This window comes from Bombyx mandarina, chromosome 02 (genome assembly GCF_030267445.1).
Source record: "Bombyx mandarina strain Sakado chromosome 02, ASM3026744v2".
NCBI classification, from domain to species: Eukaryota; Metazoa; Arthropoda; class Insecta; order Lepidoptera; family Bombycidae; genus Bombyx; species Bombyx mandarina.
The window spans coordinates 3,765,981-3,781,570 of NC_143209.1; the positions used below are offsets into that span (position 1 = coordinate 3,765,981).

A 15,590-nucleotide genomic window follows, 5' to 3' on the forward strand; every position below is an offset into this window, starting at 1 on the left:
GGTTACTGGAATCCATAGACATCTACAACGTAAATGCGCCACACACCTTGAGATATAAGTTCTAAGGTCTCAGTAAAGTTACGACGGCTGCCCCACCCTTCAAACCGAAACGCATTACTGCTTCACGGCAGAAATAGGTGGGGTGGTGGTACCTACCCGTGCGGACTCACAAGAGGTCCTACCACCAGTTACTACAGGAACACCACGACTTGCCTTGATTTTTCTTGTTTTATTGCCTATTAACATAGTAGCAGTATATTACGGGTGATTTCTTTGTTCATACATTATCATATCACTGACAATCGGTGGAGCACAAAAGTACTGGAGTGGAGACCTCGTACTGGACGTCGTAACGCGACCAAACAGCCAACGACGTGGACCGATGACCTGGTCAAAGTGTTTGGTAGAGACTGGATGAGAAAGGCAAAAGACCACAGAGAATGGGGTGCTTTCGAAGAGACCTACACTCAACATTGGGTGGACACGGGTTGAAGAAGACATTATCGTAGTATATTTTCTTAGGTGATTTTGGCCATGCTCCTCTTTGGCGGAAAGGACAAAGATAAGACCGCCAAAGAGCGGGTGACATTGCTCAGTAGACGGCCAGAATCATCACCACCACAACGACAATGGACGTTCCAACAATCCTGTGTTTGTGCTTGCCGCAAAATCCTCATCTTTTCACTAGCCCTTGTAGCCTTTTCGACAATACTCTTTATTCACTACTATTTATAATCTTGCCAGGAGTTAACGTGGAAATTTGGAATTTCATTAAAAATATCCCTCATTCACTACAAATAGGGGGAAGGGTGGTGCCACCCCTTCATTGATGCTCATCGCACCCTGGTGGGTGTTCACCCCCCCTAGCATAGTACATACCATGTGCTGTACAGGAAATAACAAGTTAGATGGTAACCTTGGTGATTTGCGTAGGTCGGGATCGAATATATATATGTACCTACGTAAATTTTATTTAGTAAATTATAATATCGGCTTATTTTCAAGAGTAGGCTAATATCAAACCGACTTATGAAGTTAACAAAAATAAGCACGATCTTAAATTGTAATTTTCCTATGAATATTATAATTACGTCCTTGAGGAATTCGAGAATAGAGTCGCTTTTTCCACGTGCTATAATAATATTATGATAATTAAATACAGTATAATTGAAATGTAATCGTGTTGTCTATACTAATAACGAAATGTTTTACTTTTTTTTTACTTCCTAAGCTGATAGCCTTGAGAGGCTATATCAGCGGAACCTTAACTAGTAGGTGAGCTCACGGGGCTCAAACCTGACGACGTTGCTAACACGAACCCTAGCAAGAGCCGTGCTTCGCAGAATCTACCACCGGATCGGAAACGCGACCCACTGAGAAGATCCGGCGAGATACTCAGTGGGCTGTGTCTGAGGGTTAATTTCGGTCGAGCCCTTCGTCGCAAGCGACGGGTTCGACGAGAGCGACGACCGGGATGTTTTACGTTGAGGTGGCTGTGAAAGTGGCTTACTGGTGGTAGGACCTCTTGTGAGTCCGCGCGGGTAGGTACCACCACCCTGCCTATTTCTGCCGTGAAGCAGTAATGCATTTCGGTTTGAAGGGTGGGGCAGCCGTTGTAACTATACTGAGATCTTAGAACTTATATCTCAAGGTGGGTGGCGCATTTACGTTGTAGATGTCCATGGGCTCCAGTAACCACTTTACACCAGGTGGGCTGTGAGCTCGTCCACCCATCTAAGCAATAAAAAAAAAAAAAAGTGACTACAATAAGCAAAATAAATTGTCTTCGTAGTGCCCGTAATTGGTTAGAGCTCTAGCTTGGGATCGTTGAATCTAGAATATTTATTCATTAATATGTTTTGTTGATTTCAGGCCTGGTATGGACAAGGAGGGCGGCGACAGTGCCGAGCCGGGGAAGGGGCCCGATGGTCTGCTTGACGCCGCTGGTCTCTTTGGTGGTAAGGAGCATAGATAACACACATAAATTAGTTATAGATAAGCAACTGAATCACTTTATTTATTTATTAAATGGGTGGACGAGCTCACAGCCCACCTGGTTTTAAGTGGTTACTGGAGCCCATAGACATTTACAACGCAAATGCGCCACCCACCTTGAGATATAAGTTCTAAGGTTTTAGTATAGATACAACGGCTGCCCCACTCTTCAAGCCGAAACGCATTACTGCTTCACGGCAGAAATAGGCGGGGTGGTGGTACATACCCGTGCGGACTCACAAGAGGTCCTACCACCAATAAAAATGTCACTTAACAAAAATGTTAACGGGCGTCGACCACTAGATGGTTTCGCTTCGATTAGTTTCTCATTGCTCCTGTAGATGGCAGTAACATATTACCTATCTTATATTTTATTTTCAATGAAAGATTTTGTGTTTTTTCAGAAACCACAAATTGATAAAATTTAATCAATTTGTTTATAACAAATAAAGACTTGTATGTGTGTTTAGTTATACAATAATGAAATGCCTTAACTTTAACAACATTTAAGTTTAGGGGCACCCGCTACAAGATGTCGCTAGTTACAATACAAAAAAAATATATTCTTAAAGTACCGCTGTTTCAGCGCCCTAGTAAGGCGCTCTATCTAAACAATATGTTCACGCTTTTAATCTTACTAGTGGTCGCGTAGTACCTAGTCGAAATTCTACAATAAATATTGATTTACATTATAAGTTTGAACATTATTATGGTTCTATTGTCAAAGACTTTACTTCTATAATGACAGATTCCGCCAAGGTTACACTATAGACAAACGATATTAAAGACAAACAACATTAATCTATTCTCAATTTGACCACAGACTTTAACAATAAACAAAAGAGTATATATGCGTGCGTGTGTGTCAAATACGTACATGGTTGCGGGTGTCATGTTTTTTTTATTATTTAATGTATTTTTTATGCATAATTTAAAAACAAAATATTAGCATTCTACACTCCTTCTCTATATTCTCTATAAGTGTGGGAAACTTAACTTAAATAGGCCAAACTGTAACTTGTGCTTCGGTGACTAGCTTATTAAAAAAAAAAAGTTTTTGAATAGTCTCCTTGAAATTCGTATTTATAAATAAGCACAACACACAACAAAAAAGGCTATTCGTTATACCGCCTGCGATGTGTACTTGCCAGTCAGTCACGGTACTACTGTTTTTACGTAAATATAAAATAATAATATGTTAATTAATAATGAAAAATTTTACGTTCACCGAACGAAGCGCGATGTTCAGACGAGTAACAAGATGTTTTATGTTGACGCCGGTGAAAGTGACTACAGTAACCGAGATATATACATAATTTTATTGCAAAAGCGGTAAATGCGAATACGCAATTTTCACGATAATTGTTTTCGGAGGTAAAGGCTAAAGGTATTGTGGCAAGTGGCTAGTCTCGTTTGTGAGCTGCACCTCTGCACTACTTAATCTTCAGGTGACGGTTCAGATGATCCGGACTTCTTATTTTTTAAGATTTCATGGCTTAGCAACGAGACCTTTAAGCCAAGCCACTTCGATAAAGCGGCACGACACGAGAACCCTCTCATCGTGGCCGCCGGTAACTACATTCCCGATCCTGCATACAGAATGGAAAGCAGTCGACGTCGACCAAAACACGTCATCTCGGATCCTCCCGATCCACTAACGGTGCTTTTAGGTACTTCAAGCACCGGTCACCGTTCTCGTCGAACCCGTCGCTTGCGACGAAGGGCTCGACGAGTAAATTAACTCTCAGACACAGCCCACTGAGTTTCTCGCCGGATCTTCTCAGTGGGTCGCGTTTCCGATCCGGTGGTAGATTCTGCGAAGCACGGCTTTTGCTAGGGTTCGTGTTAGCATCGTCGTCAGGTTTGAGCCCCGTGAGCTCACCTACTAGCCACGGTTACGCTGAAATAGCCTCTCAAGGTTATCAGCTTAGGTAGGAAAAAAGAAACAAGAAAAAAAAAAAAATTAAGCAAAGTCGTATGTTTTCTTCTTATAATCAGTTGTAATATGAAAAATGATACGAAGCGAAATGACGACGACGAAAAGACAATGTCGACTAATCTAAGACTAAATATTATTTTATTTTTTTAAGATTTCATGGCCTAGTAACGAGACCTTTAAGCCAAGTCTTATATTTTCATTTTTTTACTGTTATAATATGGAAAAATGACATAAAGCGAAATGAGACGATTTCGACTAATTTTAGACTTTAATTAATTGGGTTAAACAATACACAAACAATGCATACAATATAATAATGCCTTCAGGGCGTTGTTGAGGCTTCCACCTTATTGTATGTAGTGCATCAGGCATGTTCGCCGATGCGCACACCGATGACTACTTCGCGATAATGCGCAAAAAGGTGGCATCCATTATGCGTAGAGTAGGAGGAAGCACCAACAACGTCTTGAGAGTAATAGCTGAAAGACTGGATGGCCCGACCCTGGATAGGTTCATCAAGTTGCATGTTCTACATGCTGCTTGATGAAACTACATGAAAGTCGCATGTTCTACATGCTGCGCCGGCAACGGTGCGCTGCGGCCGGCGCAGGAACCGAGCCATAGTGGCCCGGTTGCGCGGCTCAGCCCATACAGGTGCACCGTACAGGGCCATCGATCGCACCACCCCCGCGTAGAGGCGGCGCACAACCTGATCCGGTCTCCCAATATTCGGGAGCAGCCGGCTTAAAGAACCGGCCGTCCTTATCAATCGGGGGACCAGCTCCGCAAAGTACGTCAAGGTTTAATAATGTTTCGTAAATGTATGCGTGATTTTAATTAGGAATGAGCAAACCCTGAACCCTATTTTAAAATACGGCATATAAGCTGCCCGCGAAAACGTAGTTTTATAAAACAAATGTTTTGATTTTGAATATTGCACGCATCGAATATATCGATGATTGCACGACCCGAAAAGTTATCTATATCAGTAAAAGTAAAGTTTAACATTATTATTGACGGTACGTTTTTTTTCTGTATACAATTTAATTTCACAAAACGATTTAAATTTTAAAAAACTCCAGCTTAGATTTTAATTTTATCTTTAAATCTACCAAATTTATGTAAAAAAAAAAAAATTAGATTTCTATCGAAATTTTAAAGGATGTAACTTTTGCAATGATTTAATTTGCAAGATCAGATTACATTTCAATGTTATATTAACTAAGTATTTTTTTTAATCATTTTATGTTCTACTTAGCGAATTAAAAATAATAATTAAATCACACATTAACCTACCAATTAAATCTAATATTAATATTTAAAAGTATAATGAACAGTTACCGTTAAAAGCAATCATGTCTAGACAATCACCTAAGGAAGGAAGAAGTTTGCTAGACAAAATTAAACCGGCAACAATTATGTACTATTATTCATTATCTCTTTTTTTTCCTACCTATTCTAGAAACCTCGAGGGGTTATTCTAGATTAGCCGAGATAGTAGGTGAGCTCACGGGGCTCAAACCTGACGACGTTGCTATCACGAACTCCAGCAAGAGCCGTGCTTCGCAGAATCTACCACCGGATCGGAAACGCGACCCACTGAGAAAATCCGGCAAGAAACTCAATGGGCTGTGTCTGAGGGTTAATTTACTCGTCGAGCCCTTCGTCGCAAGCGACGGGTTCGACGAGAACGATTACCGGAGTCATCATCATCGTTATTATATTACAGCGTCATAAGTCGTCGTGGCCTAAACGATAAGACGTCCGGTGCATTCGTATCTAGCGATGCAAGATACCAATCTTTAGCCTTAGCCTGGTCCAGTATGTCTATCCAAGTCTATTCATGGCTTTCTCCTTCCAGTTTTTGACGCCAATTTAAGTTCCTCCTCTACTCCACCAAACCCTCGGAGTAATATACTGTTAAACGCTTACCACAAAGAGGTGGCGTTAATATATATTGTATATATAAATCGCACTACCATGCACAATAATATGGCTCCTACAATATAACTGTACAAGTTTCTACTTATTTTGTATTTACTTGCATATTTTTAGTATTTATTTGTATTTAATCGTATGTAAGTCTATCTTATATTGTATTTATTTTTCACATGTGTATATAAGTATATATTTTAATGTAAGTTTATTATGATATAGCACCGTCCAGTTCGCTTATTCCTGTCCCTGCAAGGTTGCCTGGAAGAGATCGCTTTCAGCGATAAGGCCGCAAATTTTGTCAACGACTATTATTTGTTTTATTTGCTCACTCTGTACATATGGTGTTAAATAAAGTGTTATTATTATTATATATTTTTATATTGACTTTGTAGGCAGACGAGCATACGGCCCACTTGATGGTGAGTGGCTACCATCGCCCATGGACTTCAGCAATGCTAGCGGCAGAGCCTACCTATTCGCTGGTAGCCTAGCAGGCTATTACAGCTAAGCTGTTACTATTACGTGATCATAATAATATGCTCAGCGTTATGAAGTAGACACGGAAACGATAAGTTCGTCCGCAGGTGACATTATTCGAGATGTTTCCACGCATCGTTTTATTACGAGTATATCGGAAACTATAAATAAATAACTTTCTAAACGCGACGGAAACGTTGAGTAAGATAAATGCGCATACGTGTGAGTAATTTACACGCTTGTTAATGCTCCGTATGGTAATGCATCACGAATTGTATTATTTGTGAATTGGAATTAATTAGATGTAGTCAAACCCGGCCCGGTTTGCTGGCCGATATTTGGTTTGATTTTGATGAAATTACTACCAAACTACACAGGATTACGTGCTAAGCGAATCTAAAGATTACATCGAAATCTAAAGTTATTTGGTATATAAAGAACTAGCCCGCGACTGCGTCCGAGTGGAATAGTTCACACAAATAAACCTCTATTTTAGACAAATGTGGTTAGCTTAAGAAACGTTATAGTGAGCTAACCTTGACATATTATAGACATTCTGTCGCGGACTTTTTATAGAACTTTTAAAGAGGAACAATTCTGTCATACATTAATTTAACGCAACTTTAACCGTTTCTTCAGTGCACGCAGCCGAAGCTCTCAAAATTAAAAAAAAAAACGATTTTGAAACATTCTTTATTGGTGCTCCGGTTGTATTGGTCTTAGCGTGATGTTATATAGCCTATAGCCTTCCTCAATAAATGGGCTATCTAACACTGAAAGAATTTTTCAAATCGTACCAGTAGTTCCTGAGATTAGCGCGTTCAAACAAACTCTTCAGCTTTATAACATTAAAATAAGTATATACATCGAAATAGGAAACATACTCACGTCGACTTTATATACAATACATACATAGATTTGAAACATTTGCGTGTTGTTTGATTATTTTCATTATGCACGTATTTAACACGGATATTGAAACTGAATGAGGTTACGAAAATGCAAAATCGATATTACGTTCAATATTATATGACCGTTAATATTTTTAGTATAGGGGGTAAATAGAAAAGCGGTTTGTGGAAACCATCTGTACCAGATTTAAAAAGTTATAAGCACCAAATAAATTGGGCCGACAATCCTAATTCCATTTTCCTATTCCGCTTTCCTATTCCGCTTTTGTAAATCAACCTCATATTTCAACATTGGATGCAGAATTTATATTTTGTTTTGAAATCGCTCTAGTGACCTGTGTACTTAGTGTGAGATTTTTTACTTTTCGATCGCGTAAAAACTAACTCTATGGAATTAGAACAGCGCCCCTAGCGGCAAACGAAGGAGGCGGCCTCTGATATACATATCGACGCTTGAAAGGCAAACGTGACTAAGCGACAATAACTGCTTTATACATAAATGATAGGCAATAACCATATTCGATGCGCAAAAAATATATATTTCTAGGTCTATTAAAATCATTTCAATCCTACAGCTAGATTCGTTAAAATAGAATTTTTTTCAGGTATTTCAACTTTAAATTAGTCTACTGTAAAGTTCACGCATTGTCGCTTAGTCACGTTTGCCTTTCAAGCGTCTATATCATTATCCTGCCCTTCTCCCAGTCACCTGGGGTCGGCGCAACATGTTTTCTCATTCCATACTCTTCTATCATATACCATTTCTTCGCTCACTCCCCTCCTACCCATATCGTCTTTCACACAATCCATCCATTTCTTCTTAGGTCTACCTCTTCCTCCAAATCCTTCCACATTCATAGTTAATACTCTCTTAACAACCTCATTTTCATTTCGTCTCATCACATGTCCATACCATCCCAAACGTGCACTCCTCAGCTTCTCTGTCACAGGTACCACTTTCAGACTTCCTCTGACATATTCATTCCGTATTCTATCCATTCTCGTTACTCCACACATCCATCGCAACATTCGCATCTCTGTGCATGCAATCGCCTTTCATCCATCTGATATACATAAACAGATAAATGCACACATAAAACTCCACTTCGATAAAGCAGCACGACACGAGAACCCTCTCATCGTGGCCGCCGGTAACTACATTCCCGATCCTGCGGACAGAATGGAAAGCAGTCGACGTCGCCCCAAACACGTCATTTCGGATCCCCCCGATCCACTAACGGTGCTTTTAGGTACCTCAAGCACCAGTCATCGTTCACGTCGAACCCGTCGCTTGCGACGAAGGGCTCGGTGAGTAAATTAACTCTCAGACATAGCCCACTGAGTTTCTCGCCGTATCTTCTCAGTGGGTCGCGTGGGTGGGTTCATGTTAGCAACGTCATCAGGTTTGAGCCCCGTGAGCTCACCTACTAGTTACGGCGACGCTGATATAGTCTCTCAAGGCTATCAGCTTAATTAGAAAAAAAAAAAAACATAAAACATACGTCTAACGGTTATTATACTCGTAAATATATCGATCATTCGACATGACCGTTTCCCGGAATCGAAACTCGTCATAAAATGAACCATCCGCGCAACTTAAAAATGAAGTTAGTCTTGATTTTATCGTATCACGGCCCACCCTTAAAATCGGACCGCATGATTGCTTCGTGCCAAACAGACAAGATACCGAAACGAGCGGCCAATATGATGAGAACAAGTTTATTTATTTATTTTTTATTGCTTAGGTGAGTGGACGTAAATCAACGCCGATTTCAGCTCATTCAGACATGAAGGAGCAGGAGTTCTGGAACGAAACTTCCTCTTCGGTTCATTTCACATGTGCTCAATGGGATTCAAGTCAGGGCTGAGCGCTGGCCAGTCCAATGTGGCGTTACCGACTTCTTCGAGGTATACAGTTGTTACACGGGCAGTGTGACAACGAGCATTATCGTGCATAAGGAGGAAGTGATCACCGATATATCCAGCATAGGTAAGGATATGTTCCAGCAGAATATTGGAAATGTACCAGTCCGAAGTTAGACCGCCTCCTCGTCCCCCGCCAGGCACGAAAACAAGCTCGGTTTTACCATCGAAGGAAATGCCGGCCCACATCAAACAATGGCGCCCCCATTAGCCACTGTTTCAGCGAAACAGCACTGCGAAAATCGCTCCCCAGGCCGCCTGTAGACCCGACCTCTTCGGTCACTACCGTGCAAACGCATCCTGCTCTCGTCGGAGAACAGGACTTGCCTCTATTGCTCAACCTCCCAATCAAGATGGGTGCGAGCAAATTGAAGGAGTGCTTGTCGGTGAGCTACCGTGAGTTTAGAGCCTGTGGGAGGCCTTTTTGGAGTCAGATTCGCTAGCTTGAGTCGTCGACAAAGTGTCCACTCGTTGGCTGCTACCCCACGAATATCTCGGAGCTCCTGTTGGACGTCGACACCATGTAAATGCCGATTTCGGAGAGAGGTTGACACGATAAAACGGTCATCCCTCTCCGATGTGCACCGGCGCCGTCCAGATCTTGGTCTCGGGATAAAGCCACCAGTCTCCTGAAAGCGCTTGTAAGCTTTCGAAACACAGGACTGGCTTATGTGGAGCCAACGAGTGAAAACCCGCTGGCTGAGCCCTTATTGCAATAGGTCTACGATTTGTGCTGCTTCTGTAGGTGTTGTCTCCATTGTCGTACAAGGTAAAGGATCAAAATTAGCGGAGATGTGTACCGGTCAACGTGTGAAAGTCAACTGATAAAGAAAATCCGATAACAGGTGCTTTTATAAGGGTCAATAAGTCGCAACTCGCGACGTATCAAGCAATTGAAACACGTCTTTTTCGTTATTCCTTCACTTAATCCAGGATAGCTTCTTAAATACTGGCTTGATTTTAATGAATTTAGTATCAGTTTAAAGTTAAGAATTGAACCTTTAAAACGATGTCATTTTTATGATTATAAAAAAAAAATGTAGTACACGAGATCGCGCGAAACTAATTTCAAGTAAGTGATTCCAAACTTTTGCTCGCGAGTGTAGTATAACATAGTAATGAACAATAGAGCTACTGTACATTCATCTGGTAATGTAAGCCAAATAATTGTCACATATCAACGGCGGATTAGTGACTGAATGTCAATAATAATTGACGTTGTGAATATATATCATAAGTTCATTCTATTAAAGTCTGTTTTTGTGCGTTTTAAAATTGTTATGCGTTGCTATTTGGATTGATCTCGGTTTCCGGTCGCGCTAATAACTGCGCCCGCGTCTTTGTCCGGAGCCGCTGACATATTGTCGTTACGAGTGCGTGAATGTGTTCCCAGTAGGGCTGTCGAAATTCATTTAAATTTTTATTAATTAATCGTCTTATTGTTAAAATTTATATTGCGTACTACCCGGCAGACTTCGTAATGCCTCAATTGATAAATAAAAGACCTAAACTTTTGTATAAAATAAACTTAAAACAAACAAAAGTATTCCGACGGGGGACACGTCAAAGGAAAAACAAATTTGTTATTATTATTTTTTATTTATTGCTTAGATGTGTGGACGAGCTCACAGCCCACCTGGTGTTAAGTAGTTACTGGAGCCCATAGACATCTAAAACGTAAAATGCGCCACACACCTTGAGATATAGGATTAAGGTCTCAGTATAGTTACAACGGCTGCCCCGCCCTTCAAACCGAAACGCATTACTGCTTCACGGCAGAAATAGGCGAGTTGGTGGTACCCATCCGTGCGGACTCACAAGAGGTCCTACCACCAGTAATTACGCAATTTATAATTTTGCGGGTATGATTTTTATTACACGGTGTTATTCCTTCACCGTGGAAGTCAATCGTGAACATTTGTTGAGTACGTCATAGTTTGTAAGTAAAAAAAAAAGCGTGTTAATTAATATCAACGGTCACTCGTGTCATTAAAACGTAAATGTATTGTTAACAGATTGCCTATGGTGAAATGGCCAAGTGCTCAGTGTGCAACCCGCGATTTCGAGGATGAATGATGTGCATATAACCGCTGAGCTATATGTGTTTTGATTTATCACCTCCGAGACGATCCTAACTTTAAATAAATATTGTTTGACAACCCTGCGCTTTCATGATCCCATGCCGTATAAGTAAACTCGTCCGAGGTTACTGCCCCCGCGCCCATCGCTCCGACAAACACCATGTCGTCACCATAATTCTTATGTCTTTAAGTAAAGGTTGAAATTCTTCTGACAATCAAAAAGCTGACCTAAAGGAAACATGCAATATACTATTAATAAAGTTCTTATCGATTAGCAATAAGGGTAATTTTCGTTTGAATGGATTGTAAGGTTTAACTTAAATCTTTGTTTCCTCACTACTATAGGATATTGTTTCATATTGGCCAAGCCTAATGGAGTAGATTTATATGGGCCGAATAATTATATCATTACGACTCCCGCCTTATAGGGTAGATAGACTTGTTTCTATATTTGTTGTTTGATTTCTCTTAATCGCATGTTTGGTGATATTATAGTCTTGTGTTTCCGATAATGTTTTGAGCAAATGCGATAACCAGAGTTTCGCTCGTCAAAAAATATTGTTTTATTATACATGCCTACTTAAAAGAATAGCTACATGTATAATATAATATCTTTTACTCTTACAACTCGCGCATGTTCAAGGAAAAGTGTCAATTTTTCTAAAGTGTTACGTAATTTTACCAATACTCATAATAATAAAACAGTTTCCCGAGAGAAAGATGGTTTTAGATATAAAAGGTAGCGTGTGTCAACCCGTCTTGTTTCGACGTGAAAGAAAAAAAAACAAACAAACAAACAAATTTATAATATTAGTATGGATGAAGACACATACGTTTATAATTTAGAGAGTTTAAGATAGATATAGTTAAACTTCTCAGGTCTCGAAGCCTACAGTGAAATTCAAGTTGTGATGTCTATTTGCTATCTCTACTTAGCATCACATCGGATGTTAGTCTATCCATATACTTAAACAAATAAATAATAGTTTAAAAAAACTAACAAAATACGCTTTTATAGAAAATCCAACTAAAGAATTGAAAATAAATTTTAATAAATTTGAATTAAAAATAGTGTAAGAAAAAATTATTTTATTATAAAAAGGCGTGGGGTGCTTTTGAGGATATTATCAAAATAACATTTCTACTCATATGTGTTCATAAAATATTTATAACTACTGATACCATGCACGCTTTTTTTTACAATAAAATTATTATTCCTTCAAATTTCGAGTTAATACAACGTTTTGAAGCGGGTCAAAATCATGTTCAAAGATTCCCTTACAAACGTACATACGTCTGAAGCTAATAAAAGCGTATTAAAAAAAGAGGATTATCAATGTTAAATGCCGCGAAAGGCACTGTCCACTCTTGTTAATGGTCAGTCAGTCGAAAACTGCTTCATATTGAGGTGACTCACACAATGGCGTAATGTTTGTTTTTTGTCTCACGAAATATACTTTAAAAAAAGATAATACGCGGTTTCCGTTCGCTTATGTCAGTGATTCTCAACCACTGTGCCGCGGCACTTTTGTGTGCCGCCAAATTTTGCAAATACATATATAATAATGTTAATATTATTAAATTATATCATTTAAAAAGAAAAATATTTTTAACATGAATATATATTGAAATCCACAAAAAAATAAATTATTTTATTATTTGCTTTGCAACGCGGTTTTTCTTAGTGCAAAATTATGATGAAGCGGCGTGCATAGGAATATGTCTCAAGTCGGCGCACACTTTTGCCACTTCTGCGTACAAAACGTGTTGTTTTAGTGATAGTTGGGATTCACAAGGTGTTGCATAGTAGTTACTGCACCTTTTCTTTCGTTAAAATTGGCAAATGTATGTGATTCAGTAGTAAGTAAATAATTTTTATCTTTTTCTTTGTGTGCCGCCAAATTTTGAAATCGTTAAATATGTGCCGCAACAAAAAAAAGGTTCAGAATCACTGGCTTATGTGTTTGGTGGGAGGTCGTGTGGATATGAGATTATACGGTAATGAAGGTTTTTTTTTATTGCACAAATGGGTGGACGAGCTCACAGCCCACCTGGTGTTAAGTGGTTTACTGGAGCCCATAGACATCTACAACGTAAATGCGCCACCCACCTTGAGATATAAGTTCTAAGGTCTCAAGTATAGTTACAACGGCTGCCCCACCCTTCAAACCGAAACGCATTACTGCTTCACGGCAGAAATAGGCAAGGTGGTGGTACCGACCCGTGCGGACTCACAAGAGGTCCTACCACCAGTAAAATCCTTGCATCGTATCCAATGCTGAGGGTCGTGACCTTTATGTATGTTAAATATAAATAATTAATAATGAAGCGTCAGGTAGTGACTTGGCTGTGCCCCTGATATTGTCGATGTCAATGAGTGACAGTAGCTGCTCACTATCAGGTGGGCGGTCTGTTTACCGTAAGTTTCGTGTAGGCGGTGGAGCTCGATAGGGTTTAGTCGGTTCCGCGGAGCAAGTGCCTCGCGCGCCTTCTTCAAGGCGTTGTCTCCTGTGAGATATTGGGGGAGGTAGGGGAGACCTCGGTCCTTCTCTTCTCCCCTTCTTCCTCTCAGGAGGCGCCGGAGTCCGACATAATCCGGTCTGTTACCCCCCTCGACCGGGTATATGTAAATGGATTATCCAGCGTTAAAAAAAAGGTGGGCGGTCTGTTTGTCACTCATTCACTCACTCACATCTCACTGATAACTATTAAAACCACAAATTTATTATAAAAAAAGAACATAATATTCCTAACCTAAAAGTACATGTTATTATACGCAACATGCTTCGTCAGATTACAGAAATAGAGTTATCAGCAACATGCTTCGTCAAAAAGTACAATACTTACTTCCAGCTACAAGCGTCGTCCCTCACTCTCTCATTCACTCACTCATTCACCAACTCACTCATTCACTCACGGTCTCTCACAGGTTAAATAAAACGATGTGTTTTCTTTTCAGCGTACTGGGGCAGGGATGGGAGTGCCGGCGGGGCGGCGGCGCAGGCCCAGGCTCAAGCGCAGGCCGCGCTCTTCGGCTTCGGGTCCCGGTACCCGCCGCCCACGACGCTCGGGGTCGCCGCCAACCAGGCCGCCTCGCTCGGGCTGCATCCGGCCGCAAGTCAGTACACGATATCTGTAAATTAACATATGTGGATGGTGAATTAAAAATAATAAATAAGTAATAGTTTATAAAAAACAAAAAAAAAAAAACGCTTTTATAGAAAATCCAACTAAAAAATAGAAAATTAATTTTAATAAATTTGAATTAAAAATAATGTAGGAAAAAAAATATTTTATTGCAAAAAAAGCGTGGGGTGCATGGATCAGTAGTTATAAATATTTTATGAACAGATATATGAGTAAAAGGTTTATTTAGATAATATCCTGAAAAGCACCCTTACACTATTTTTAATTTAAATTTATTAAAATTTATTTTCTATTTCTTAGTTGGATCTTCTATAAAAGCGTATTCTGTTAGTTTTTTTTAAACTATTATTTATTTTTCATTTTTTAGTTGAATTTAAATTTTTTCAATTTTTTATTTATTATTGAAGTTTCATCGGTCCTTATTAAGTACACCAAATTTCGAGTTAATCCGACGTTTTGAAGGGGGTCAAAATCATGTTCAAAGATTCTGTTACATTCTAACATACATACGTCTGAAGCTAATAAAAGCGTATTAAAACGGCAATCTCCAACGTTAGGCAGCGGCTTGGCTCTATCCCTGGCATTGCTGAAGTCCATGGGCGATGGTAACCACCCACCATACGGTGGGCAGCACACTCGTCAATAAAAAAGTGATTTAATTGACACAGCATTCACAAATCTAGCAATTTAATCCATAAAGCTAGTCGTCAGAATAAATAAAAAAAAGACTATTATATCCTAATAATGTGGTGTAAATTATATCCTAATTTGTGGTCGTCGTGGCCTAACGGATAAGATGTCCGGTGTATTCGTTTTGAAGCGATGCACCGGTGTTCGAATCCCGCAGGCGGGTACCAATTTTTCTAATGAAATACGTACTCAACAAATGTTCACGATTGACTTCCACGGTGAAGGAATAACATCGTGTAATAAAAATGAAACCCGCAAAATTATAATTGGCGTAATTACTGGTGGTAGGACCTCTTGTGAGTCCGCACGGGTAGGTACCACCACCCCGCCTATTTCTGCCGTGAAGCAGTAATGCGTTTCGGTTTGAAGGGTGGGGCAGCCGTTGTGACTATATGAGACCTTAGAACTATATCTCAAGGTGTGTGGCGCATTTACGTTGTAGATGTCTATGGGCTCCAGTAACCACTTAACATCAGGTGGGCTGTGAGC

At 39.8% G+C, this 15,590-nt stretch overlaps 1 protein-coding gene across 14 annotated transcripts in view; it reads left to right on the forward strand.

Annotated features, from left to right (window-relative positions):
• LOC114241927 (bromodomain adjacent to zinc finger domain protein 2A) overlaps positions 1–15,590 on the forward strand; it is a 122,851-nt gene that overhangs the window by 48,382 nt on the left and 58,879 nt on the right. For all 14 annotated transcript variants that reach the window (XM_028172917.2, XM_089735446.1, XM_089735461.1 and 11 more), the window contains exons 3-4: positions 1,873–1,958; positions 14,224–14,382. In XM_028172917.2, the coding sequence (XP_028028718.2) occupies positions 1,880–1,958; positions 14,224–14,382 (238 nt within the window). In that variant the 5' untranslated portion in view covers positions 1,873–1,879. The remainder of the gene's footprint in view (positions 1–1,872; positions 1,959–14,223; positions 14,383–15,590) is intronic.